This window comes from Gadus macrocephalus, chromosome 12 (assembly GCF_031168955.1).
Source record: "Gadus macrocephalus chromosome 12, ASM3116895v1".
Taxonomy (NCBI): Eukaryota; Metazoa; Chordata; class Actinopteri; order Gadiformes; family Gadidae; genus Gadus; species Gadus macrocephalus.
Window position 1 is genome coordinate 9,479,271 of NC_082393.1, and position 13,140 is coordinate 9,492,410.

Consider the following 13,140-nt stretch of genomic DNA (forward strand, 5'->3'; position numbering starts at 1 on the left):
AAACAAACGTTTCGTGGCAGTTCCTGTAACGGGCGCGCGGTGGCGACGCATCGCATCCTAATCAGAGCCAGGTGGCGCTGGGCGCAAGTCGTCCCGCGAAGTACTCGCTCACAGCGGAGGGGGGGAGATAGTTTTGGACCTAGACAGTCGAGAATAGAGAGAGGAGCGGGGAGAAACATACGAGGAAGAATACGCATTGGTGGTTTCTTCAGGTTCACATTATCACGAGGAGATCCCTCGTCTTCTAATGGTGTCTACGCTCTGTACGTTAAACAACCGGGATATTTGACGAGATAGTGTTGTGTTTTTTTCGTTGACGTTACACGAACTTTCTTTTTTTGCACGTGTGCTCGACTGATGCAGTGGATGTGAAAAGGGACTTACCGTTAGCGCTGATCCGGAGGAATGTATCCAAATCGGGAAACCTGGACCCATCATCTGTGGAGATGTCAGGCAAAAGTTATCTGGACTGTTGTGTTTCTCCAAATTATTCAAGACTTAGGCGCAACAGGTAAGAGAGCTACATCTTTTTCCAGATTCATGTTCTTCTTTGCAGTCTCCTCTCCATGTGTAGCCTATTAGGCACACCATTGCACCAAATAAAATAAAATAAATGAATTGAACTAATCGGAAATTGTGTTAAAACGATTCAGTACATGAGTGGCAGCATGCAGGCTCCACTAGTCTCATGCAAATGACACATCGTTTTGAGATGATCTTTTGTTTGTACTCTGAAGCCTGTGCGCCGTAAGGGACCAAGGAGAAACCATTCAACATTTTTTAACTCCATAGAAAGACAATGGGGGTTTTAATAACACTGATTCTCTCAGCTGGATGGCTATTGTCTTGTTGTTGCCCTTAACATTCATGCCTCAACATATTTGCAATGCATTTGTTTAGCTTAGTATAAATAATTGTATATAGTCTATGGGTTCAACCAATGAATTAAATACTATCTGGTTTTAGAAAAAGTAGGCCTCAACATGATTTGTGACGCAAAGAAAAAGTTGCATTGATCAATCTTAAAGAATTATAGGAATTCAGTATGTTTTTATGTTTTCAATTTTGTTTAACAGAAGGAAAACGTTCCAGATGGCTAGTGATTTACACATTTTTATTTTTTTAAGATTTTGTTTGGATTATCTTGTGCTCCCTGAATGGTTGTGGCCGTTATTTACTGGCAGGCCTCTTTCATACTGGAGTGAGCTCACTGATACGGACCCGCGGTCCGGCTCTCGGAGACCTCATTCTTGTCCCTCTTCTTATCTTCTTCCAGTATCTCTCTCTCGCTGAGGAGGTTGACTGGAATTTTAATCCACTGTAATTCTCTAAAAACGTATTCAATTCTGAACCCCCCCCCCCCCACACACACACACACACATATATAAATACATATATATATATATATATATATATATATATATATATATATATATATATATATATATATATATATATATATATATATATATACACATATATATATATATATACACATATATATATATATATATATATATATATATATATATATATATATATATATATATATATATATATATATATATTTATGATTGGAAAAGCAATAGGACTGCTCTTACAATTTCACAAAAGTCCCATTCATGGAAGAAATGTTACATCACTAAATTATTTTTGTTGCCTTCTATCCAAACTCAACAGGTTATTGACCAGGCTTATCTATTGGTGTTGATGAGGGTATTGGTATCTATACTTCCTATACAACAACTACTTAAAATGCTTGCTATTTAGAGAAGCACAATAACTTTGTTTGTCACTCTTGACTCTTGATTGTTGAATAGATTTTGGGGAAACATGTTTGAACTCTTGTGACCCTGTCCTTACAGCACCGTGAAATCTATTAACATTTGCCATTTTATAATTTCCACTTGATTTTACATGGAGTCGTTTAGCAGACACTTTTAACTTCAGTGACACACAAGTGAGGCTGAGAAGAACAATCCAGAATAACTCGAAGGTGCTGCCCAAGCAGGTTAAAAAAACAAAACGGAAATGTCTTGGATGTGTCTGTAGCTTCAAGCAAGGGGCAGTGCGGCATAATCAAACAACAATGGGGCAAAGGGGGCTCAAGCTCTTTGTGGTTCTCGGCCCCCCGACTCTCTACGTTGGGGGAAGTAAAACATGGCCATAAGTAGAAGAAAACCAGACGTCTTTGCAGCTTCCATAACTCCGCCATTTAGGTGCCGGGTTTTAGGCTGCTCTTTTAGTCTCTGGTTACTACACCAGTAGCAGGGATCCATATATGCTTCTAATCTTCTCTCTGTTACCGATGGTAAGCAGTGTTTAGCCTTGTTTTGGTAAAAAAATTCCACTAAGGGTACATCAATTAACCATTAATTAGCATAGTTAATGGGGTTATAAGCATTATTATACAGCATTAGCATAGGGGTTAGGGTTAACAGTCACCCTTTAAATGATGTATAAATTCTTATACATAATTATCTTATTATATAATTATCTGAGTTAACATGAACACCATTACCTTAGATAACAACACCATTATTACATTAATACTAGAACATTAGATAAGTGTTTAATAATGACCATTGATGCTTGCAAGGCATTAACTAATGTTGATTAATGTTTAAAAAATGAAGCCTTATTGCAAAGTGTTACCCTTGATTTTATGTAGACAGCTACATCTAACTTTATGAGGCTTTTTCAAACTAATGTTCTTATCTGAAGGCAGTCACCCTTGTTCACCAACTCTTGCTATCATGTAGGTTGGTCCCCGCCTTTACGCACCAGAGGCACGCTGTTGACAGTAAAGGCACTTTACCTCTGGGGCGGGGAACCCTCCCAGCCAGCCAGGCTGTTCTGCTTTCTCCCTGCACTGGCTGCATGTTATTTAGCCATGGAGGAACTTCATTATATTTTTGTTGCATCAATACATAACTAGGTCTCAAATGACTAGTAGGTACACAAATTGGCACTAAAGATTAGTGTGCAATCGTTGCTTCAGGTAATCCAGTGAACATTTGAACATCCTTCTGTTTGCGGCCTGCTGGGGTCTGGCTCAGGCCAGCTAGGTTGCACCTAATATCGTCACCTAGATCGCTCAGCTCTGCTTCTGAAATGAAGCCCTGGCTCTCTCTGTCTCTCTCTTTATCTGTCTCTGTCTTTCTTTCTTTTTGTCTCAGTCTCTCTTTTTTTTTTATCTCTATCACTGTCTGTCTGTCCCTCTCTCTCTCGAAACGTTTTCACACTGCCAAATATTCCATCTTTTGCTCGCCTTTTTTCCTGGCATGGTCCGCGCATTTACACTGACAGAGGTAATATACCGGCTTGATTTCGCACCCCAATTTACCCTCTCGGACCCTACACATACTTTCATGTAAATGCAATTAAACGGCTTCACAGTTCCAGGGGCGGGACTTGGGGTCTTGCTGCGTTGTCCCTACAAAAGAGACAATGCAGCGATAGCAACATGAGTAGTTCTAACTGGAGAGAAGGTGCAATCTGCGAGCTGTTGGCCGTCATGGGAGAAAAGGTGATGCAGTCAAATTTAACAAAAACAGGGAAAGATGGTGCGATCTATGAGAAAGTACCAGAGGAACTTTCCTTAGGCCTAAAAAAAAAAAAAGTTTGGTTCCTGTTGGTTGTCAGTTGGGTAGGTAGGGAATTTTTTTTATTTTTTTATTTTATTTTTTCCAGCGGCAGCGAATGATAGGTAGGTTGTTTTCATTTAAAAACGAGAAAATTCGCTCATCCTTGTACAGAATGAAGAGGTGCTGTACCAAAACGTAATTATAGTTTGCATCAATTTTTTTTTTTTTTTTTTATAAAGCTCATAAAATAATTTGGGTCGCACATAAATTGACAGGGTCGGTCGGAAACCGGAACCAAACAAATTTTTTTTTTAGGCCTTACGAGGCTTTTGTCAGGATAAAAAACAAAGTGGTCAGCAAAATAAAGAATATGTTTGCGTTTTGACTTGAAAATAGTTAATTGCTTTTGTAGCCTACACTCAGTAATATACTCATTTTGGCCTGCGCCAGGCTTGACTAATTAAGAAATATAAACATTGAGAGTATGCAAATTATTCTAAAGAGGTCTAATCTCTGTGCATAGTCCCGACTACTCCAAGGAAACCAGTTTCTTTACAAATGGGGATTATACCCCTCGGTATAACAGGCAAGACATTGAAATTGCAGGGCCTGTCAAGCTGAGACCGTACCGGCTTGGTAGTGTAAAAATGCCTTCTCTCGCTCTCCCTCGCTGCAAACTCTCAGGTCATCTGCCAGAGATCATCCCTAAAAGCTTTTGGCAGACACTGATGGATGCGACGGCTCTCTTTATTTCTGAAACAGAGCAAACAGACTTTTTTTTTTTTGGGACATCAGAGTCAGTTTTAGAGTGTGTGAAAAAGAAGTGGGGGAACGCAGACGGTGGGGTTAATCAGCACGCGGACGTACATCATGCGCCTTAGCACTGTTTCATGTCACTGGTTTAAAATATCAGTGCTACTTAACCATGGCAGCCTGGATCAGCCATTACCTACTTTACATTTGTTACGAGGCACGTCGTGCATGGGTTCCCTCTGCCCCGGGTTCAACATGCGGCTGGGGGGCGGGCTTGTTGGGAGGATGTCCTGTGCTAATTCTTTAATTAATGTTCAAGATTGGAGATTAATTTTATTGTCCCACAAAGTGGAACATTGGCTTGGGCTTTCACCCATGCTTCAGCCGCATAAGACAAACATGCCACATCCAAAAAACAGCCAACGGCAAGGTTTCTAAAAGCACCTATATACAGTACAAAAACAAACTCTAAAATCACTCTTTTAATATAAGCAGCAATTCTACATCTGCATCCTGGCCTTGTCCTTTTATTATCTGATGATATTTAAACGTTTAATTGACACAGGGATAAATATATTTTTTTATCTATTCAATCTGCTACAAGAGACTCAGATGTACGGCCACCAGAAAATTAGTTTCCAGATTCATCATGTAGGACTCAGTGCAGAAGGTAATTGAAAACGCTATGTTTAAATGGGTGGTTGGTAACGTAATAAGGCGGTCATAATATAATAATAATGCTGAAGAAAATGGAATATAAATGAACATTGTTGGTACTTGAGTCGAATGAAGAAAACCAATTGCTTTGGCAATTTTCCTGGCTGTCACTGCTGTAGCACATGACCGCTATCATTGAATGCTTCATGTCTAGCGTCCCGGTGATGACAAGGTTAGCACTGTGTTTTCTGACAGACGCCTGAGATGCGTGAGTCAAATGGCCCCATTGTTTACCCTGTTTGGACTCAGTGGCTGGAATGCGTTGATAACATGTCAGCCCTGCGATTCCACCCGGAGACAACTCTGAAGCAGAAGAAGAGAGCTCTTTATCCTCCATATTTTAGTGCCATATACTTTAACAGGCAAAGGCCTATATTAACTTCAAAGCTGCACATGGGGTACACTTTGTAAAATGGAAGGGAAAGCGTGTATTTTTTTTATTTTCTCGTGCCGGCATTGATTATTTGAGGGCTAAATAAAGTTCACTCAGACCCTCGTTTGAGACGACTGATAAAGTATCTACTACCACAAGCTGAGGCCAAGCATGACCCCCCCCCCCCCCCCCCCCGCTAGCCTTCCTGCAATTTAATGTCAGCTAAGAAGCTGAGCCTCTGGTGTAGGTAAAACAAAGTCAATCTGTTGTAAAATCCATAAACAGTAAATCACAACACCAGATTACAACAAAAGATTGAGGATATTGGTGTGGGTGGGTGTTGGAGAGACAAGATTTTTACTGTATATGTTTTATGCACAGCGCTGATCCTACTCTCCCGACTGTTTATTCAATAGAAGGACGACTAGATGGCCACTAGTTAATCAAGTGTTTTTTTTAATGACCGAGCAACAGAGTTGTGTTTATGATTCATGGGTTCACGACTAGATTCAAAATAGATACTCGATTCAAAACGATTCCTGATTGTAAATCAAGGCTTGATTTGAGTATATAGATTCAGAATCATAGAAGATAAGAATAGCAATTCTTACGGCAATTATAATAGTTTTCCCCCCACCCCTAACGAGCAACACTTGATCAAGGCTCATGCAATAAGCCGAACATACCAATATCATTGTGTCTTAATATCAAGTTCTGCACATGGGAATAAGAGAGATACAGTATGAATCATGCATTTCTTAACTACAGTTCCCGGCGTTCCTCCTGTCCCGTGCCCCTGTCTTCTCCAGTCTTGTTACCATTGCGTTGCCGCGAGGAGGCCCCTTGGTGTTTGAAACGCGGTGGTTCTCAAATCACCCCTACATATCTATCTAGAGCCTGTTGAATAGCATTAAGGATCTTGGAGACGGCCCATCTCGCTCCTCACCACAACCGGCTCTTTATGCACACCAACCGGGCCACCAATAAATAAATACCTGACCGGCCTAAAAATATAAATATTTATTTAGTTGGGGGTGGAAACTTATCAATCAATAGTTTTTTTCTCTTGCCCCCCCCCCCCCCCCACCTCATTAGCTAGTTTTCCCTTCCCTCTTACACGTGTATCTGTGTCAAGACTTCTCTCCAAATGAAGTAGGCTTTTTATGCATTCACTCCCCCCTCCACTTGGCTCTTTCCCACCGCGTGTTCATCAGCCTCGCATCATTTCTCCCTAAAGCAAACACTCAGGTCCTGGCCCGAGAGGCAGCACTGGAGAACCACGCCAGTGTACAGGATGTCCGGGTTAGTTAACAGTAGAAGTGAACTACATTGCCGGGGACTCCCTGTAGTACAAAGACTGAGGGGGGGCGGGGAGCTAGTATTAGTGGCCATTACTTTGGCTAGAAGTAGTTGCCATTACTTTGGCTCGTAGTTGTGGCAATTACTTTGGCTATTAGTGGCCATTATTTTGGCTAATAGTTGTGGCCATTACTTTGGCTAGTAGTGGCCATCAACTGTAGTGACGTTGAACCTGCACTATGTAACTTTTCTACTCTAGCTATTGCTTCTTTTCTACTCTGTAAAAGAGAAAGCATTCATACATGCAAGAATTATCCCTTCACATGGCAGTGTAGAAGCCCTCCATGTGGTTGAAACACCCAATTACCTCAAACAACGTTATGCTTGTAAGCTCTTACCGACATTGAGATTCAGTTGAATGCAAAAGTGAGTGTCCCTGGAAGTGTGCTTGTACATATCTGCCTGCTGGGAGGTTCTGATTCCTCGCCCTGGCAGTTCCATAATGGTCGCACCGGGTAGCCATCGGACCATCAGCTCTGCTGACGTGTATTAACGCCTCGCTGTGCAGTTATTAATAGCACATTATCGCATGTCATCACTTATGACTCTCTCCCTCTCTCTTGTCTTCCCTCTCTCAAGTCTTTCTCTTGTTCCTGCTTGTTTATTTGGTTCAATTACCCACTGCTGCTCCTGCTGTCTGACTGTAATGATATAGTCTACATGGCACGCCATCCCTGTGCTGCTTTTTAATGTGGAAAACGGCAGTTGAAAAGCACTTTCTCCCTCCTCACAGAACTATTGAGATGTTTAGAAGGCAGGAAATGTGATTTTACTGGCAATCGTATGATTTATGTTAAGCATTGGACAACTCACATTTTCCCTTTTGCGTAAGTCTCCGTGTGTGCAGATGTGTGCGTACTTCTATCCTGGGTGTCAGGACAATCATTGCTGTGTTTATTCAGCATTCTGAAAAGTGTGTTTAGATTTGTTTGGGCTTTTTCTTACAGCTCGATAATTATTATCAGTAGCCATAGGAACCATAATCCTTTGGCAGTGCTGCGAAAAGGAATTCTGGTCTATTTAAAGATTATAATTTATTTTTGATCCCAGTCCCACCTAACAAGACCAGTCTCTTAATGAGAACAATAAAAATAAAGGATTTTTTTTAAATACATTTTAACAGTTCTATTGTAGTAAAACTTTCTCTGTCTCTGAGCATCAATGCGGAGGGCGGCCATTGTTGTCAGAGAGTCCTCGCGGCTGCCCCGCCACGAGCCAGACTTGTCCTGTTTGTTTAACCGAGGCCCTTTGCTTTGTCAGACGGTTCTCACACAGCCGGTGCCTCCCTGAACCATTGGCCCCTGTTTGCCCAGCCACTTGAATCACACAATAGTCTGGAGAGGTTTGGCCCACATCTCCCTCTCCTCCTCTTTAGCACTGCGTGCTTCACACACATTTCCTCCCAGAGATCCAAAAACACGCTTCCTATTGGTTGAGCACAGCCGAGTCATGGTATTGTGCTTCTAGTCCTGGGCCACAAAGCTTCCTTTATCATCAGACACTTTGAGCAACACACGTCTCCACATGTCGGCATCAAAGGCAAATAGCTTCTGGAGCCTTTGTGACCCATGACGATGGGCTGCTCGTGAAATACCCCCCAACGGCAAAATCTTGTTTTTCCATAGCTTTGGAGTTGAGAAACTATACATTCAGTTCTGGCTTGGGTACTCTGCTAGCTCAACTCTTCGCTTCGGTTCAATATGCTGCTGTAGTTTATGATATTAGCCATCATAGATGATGCCAATGACGACTGCTCTCAGCTGGACTGGAGAGGAGATACTTTTTTAAAAATGTTACCATTTCGATAAAATAGCGTTTCAATGTTTCTTTTGATCCGAGCAAACCTTCCAAACCATCCAGAAGACATCCTTCCCCTCGGATAACCGTAATTGAACTTGGCTCACTGGCTGAGGGTATCATATTCCTCCAAGCTGAGATCCCACTTTTCTTTTTTGCCGTCCATTCTAAATGCGTGGTGACCATACTGACCCAGTAATCTGGTGTAAAGGGGTTCTCCGCCATGCTAATCCCAGGAGGCCACGGCCACAACTGCCGGGGCCGCCCGCTGCAGCCAAGCGATACTTCACTCTGGCGAAACCGCGCTCATGTGTGGCGCTCAGCCGCCCTGGGTCGGACGAGAAGTTGTCACTTCCTGTCAGACATGGCATGATGACCCGTGTGGTCCAAAAGAAAAACCTGAAAACCATTGAGTCAGCGTTGCAGAATAGCTCTCTGCGCGAGTCCGGAAACCAATGGCAGTCTTGAAGGCCGCGCCTGAGGAAAGTGTGGAGAGCTGGAAGTATGAGGACCGCTGTGTGTGTGTGTGTGTGTGTGTGTGTGTGTGTGTGTGTGTGTGTGTGTGTGTGTGTGTGTGTGTGTGTGTGTGTGTGTGTGTGTGTGTGTGTGTGTGTGCGTGTGCGCGTGCGCGTGCGTGTGTGTGTTATGGATGGGAGAGAGGGATCAGGAGACAGTCACAGAACAGGAATCTGTCTCTTGTGAAGAGAGATCCCTACATGCTCCACTCTGTCTTTCTGTTCGTAACTCGAAATAGGTGTGTGCTCCGAACTATATGATTCTGCGAAAGTCCTGACAAGCAGCGTGTTCATAATTTATGCATTTATTCTGCAAGGATTGAGAATGTAGTCGTTGGCTCTCTGTTGATCCTCCATTCTGAGAGGTAATGATGGGATTATAAAGTAGAACATAATTTATGCACTTTTGCCTTGATATTTCCGCTTGAGGCAGTTATTATATGGAATCTGGATCCCTTTCGAAAGCTGGAGCTAATTCGTGTCTGTTGACTGGTAGTGGACACACACACACACACACACACACACACACACACACACACACACACACACACACACACACACACACACACACACACACACACACACACACACACACACGTCGGTCCATCTGCCACATACATTTTATAATCCTCTTTTTAAACGTCCTTTCTCTGTCCATCCTTATCTACCGAGTTTGTCAGAACATTGATGTCAGCCGTCCCGGACATGAAAGTCCGCCGGCCTCGTTCTTTTGGTGAAGAGGGATAGAGGGAGGGAGGAAGGGTGTTTTGGTGGGGTGGAGGGAGGGACAGAGAAGGCTGTAGACCTTAATGGATCCATGCTATGTGTGTGCAAGGCATTGTCAATCAAATGATCCTTCTGGGAATGCATGAAAACGTATATATGCACAAGCGAGAAGGTATCCCTAAACCCATATGTCTGCCAACGTGCGTAATCCGATAAGGGGATATGGATATGTTGTCAGTATATTGGAGTGCTACTCCTTTGGTCTGTGACACCTCCACCCTAATCCCCATCAGAAGTCAATGTGCTGCTCCTCCGCAGGGCCAGTATAAGAGGCTTAGGCTTGCGCAATCCTGCCCCCTGTTTGCTTTACCTCCCCGCGGCTAAGCTAGCCAGTGCTAATCTCAGCCCACAAGAGTCCATTACCTATCATTAAGGAGGGTAAAAACCACACCAGACATGACCAGCCACCATGTCACAGTGGAAATTGCTTATTAAAAATACACATTTTTGGTGATAGACTAGTAGCTGTCAGTCTTCTACTTGCTAAATAGTAATGCCTACAGGGTGACATTTCTTTTCTTTTTGATCCCCAAGGGTGAATGGTCCATTGTGTGTGTGTGTGTGTGTGTGTGTGTGTGTGTGTGTGTGTGTGTGTGTGTGTGTGTGTGTCTGTGTCTGTGTCTGTGTCTGTGTCTGTGTCTGTGTCTGTGTCTGTGTGTGTGTGTGTGTGTGTGTGTGTGTGTGTGTGTGTGTAGTAACGTCCACATCACCTCTCAGGGCAGATAGAGTGGCCTAGCTTCTGGAACGGTGGTCAAATTCCAGGAAGGCTTGGGCCCCACATGAGTGCAGTTCCACACGCAAGCGGGCGCATATTTCGCTGGCCCTTTCAGCGAAACAAATGTTTACGCATGCTCCTGTTGTGTTCATGGTGGTTTTGCGTACTACATAGCGCTATAACAAACCACCCTGAGCAAAGAAGGGTTTGGGGAATGCTTCCCCCTGATGGGGTTAAGAGTGGTCCACTGTTTACTGATGCGAAGCACTGGCCTGACGGAGGGCGGTGTTAATTCAGATAGTTTGAGGAACACTCCTATGTGGCTGCCAAACAATTCTTCTCTTCCACCTGCTACCCCCCCTCCACTTCACTTTATCAGTTTATCAACCTTGTACTCTATATGAAATTGGAGCCTATGTATCTTTCTTGGGCGAGGGCCCTTTAATAAATGGTACAATGGGCAGCAGTTCCTCAGCGTAAGTAAGTGGCCTTGAGATTTAGCCAAAAAAAAGAACACTCGTCTTAATTCTATTCCAAATTTAGCTTGTGTGTGAATTGTTCATTCAATTATATATGCTGAAAGGTTTATAATATTCTTTCTGAATACGTGTGGGTGGGTGGGTGAGAAATCTCTGCGACCCCTTGTCCCCGTGGTGGCCCTTCACAGCTGGTCTGTCCACTTACTCTGTTACGGTCAGACATGTCCAAGCAATCAACAACTGCTTGTGGCTGCCACAAATAGCTTGACTACCTCCCTGATGATAAGTTCCCCCACTCAAACAGTGCTGCTCCAGAAGAAAGGCAAGTGTGTGTGTGTGTGTGTGTGTGTGTGTGTGTGTGTGTGTGTGTGTGTGTGTGTGTGTGTGTGTGTGTGTGTGTGTGTGTGTAATTTCATTGACAATGATAACATCAGTGTAATGTAACAAATCAGTTGGCGCGTCTACATTGACATGATGTGAACACAATAATGGCGCACAACTACTAATGTAGTTGTGTGTTGGTTTATGTTTGTTAAATGGTTTACCTGCCAGCTGCACATCTGTGAAGTTTGCTCTCATGCTAATTAAATTAACCCTTAGCTTAGAGGATCACTTTGTCTGTTGGCTACTTTTAACGAAGTAAGCTAAATAAAAAGAGTTGTAGTGTCAAGAAGTTAGCCATTTAGCAATTTAGCACACAATTGGTGCAAGTTTCCTGACAACACCATGGTCTACTTATTCTCCATAAATAGATTCTTACTTAAATACACTAGCAATGAAGTGTTTGACTCTCGGTTGCGTAGCCACCTACATTTTTACCCGTAATCCCCGACTCGACCACAGCGTAGGGCGTTAGAACGTTTGGGCTGCCGAATGTTTGCATACGGTTGTCTCCCCCCCCCCTCCCACCCCCAGCGCTACCAAGGTGGTCTTGGAAAGCCACCAACATCCCCTTCAGCGGCGATGTAATGTGAAAGCAATTAGCAGCCTGTGGTTTTACAGTGCAGCGAGATATGCGTGGAACAACAGATGGGGATACACCCCAGCCCTAGGTACGGGGCTGTGGGCCCGTGCACTGCACCTCTCCGCTCTCACTGCCACCAGCTTCATACAATGTTTTGTTTTTTTGCCAAGAACAGCAAGGCTGTTATTGCACGTCCGGGCTCATTACCTGTGAGACATTCAAGCTGGATTTGGGTGTTCTAGTGATTATCAGATATAACTAAGCCCATTTAAAGACTAATAGGGGATTGGGAGTTGTGATACAGTGTGATTTGTGATTTGTATCATGTATTGCGGTCAACAACAGGGGTACCAAAGTCAACAGGTTGAGCCACTTGGCTACAACTACTATCAAATACCAGAGAAAGGTTTTGTAATGTGCCTTTCAGCAAGGGAGAGGAACTAGTGATTGTCTTGAGGTGATTAATCTACCAGCGCCAGGAATCCATGGGTTCAGAACAAGACATCAGTCACCTGGTGTTCATTTGAATGGGAAGGAGATTCAAAGTGATAAGGATCTGCATTTGACTGATGGAGACACACATGCACAGAATGCACTGTCCAACACACATGCGCAGTCCAACATACAAGCACAGTCACACAGATGTGAGTAAATGCAATGGTGTGTGTTTGTGTTTATTGTGAGAGTGTGGGTGAGCGGGCCTTCTGTCACATCTGGCGGCCTGCGGGATTGATTTTTTCATGGTTAGTAAATGAGGGGGGAATACTCCCAGCTGCAATTTAAGAAATCCTCCATCTGGAATGTCTTTTGTATAGAGACATAGTCGCATGCCCATTCTCGCACAAAAAACATTACTCCCAGAGTCAATAAAACTTGCATATTGGATCTAACAAATCACGTTCCGTTTCTCTCGTATGAAAATCCTTATCATCCACCTATCTTTGACCGTCTGTGTGACTGTGCTTGTTATTATTTTTTACATCAACAGATGCCTTAAATAGCCACTGATCCACGCCCAAATTATCACAGAAGGAGACATTGAGGAGACGCAGAATGTATTATTTTGGATCGGTCTCTATTTGGTTCTGAGGCTGA

At 43.3% G+C, this 13,140-nt stretch overlaps 1 protein-coding gene across 1 annotated transcript in view; it reads left to right on the top strand.

The window, feature by feature from the left end:
• Positions 1 to 69: 69 nt before the first annotated feature.
• The window catches only part of ror1 (receptor tyrosine kinase-like orphan receptor 1), a 157,052-nt gene continuing 143,981 nt past the window's right edge, over positions 70 to 13,140 (top strand). The window contains exon 1 of the mRNA XM_060067174.1: positions 70 to 511. Coding sequence (XP_059923157.1) covers positions 406 to 511 — 106 coding nt within the window. The 5' untranslated portion in view covers positions 70 to 405. The remainder of the gene's footprint in view (positions 512 to 13,140) is intronic.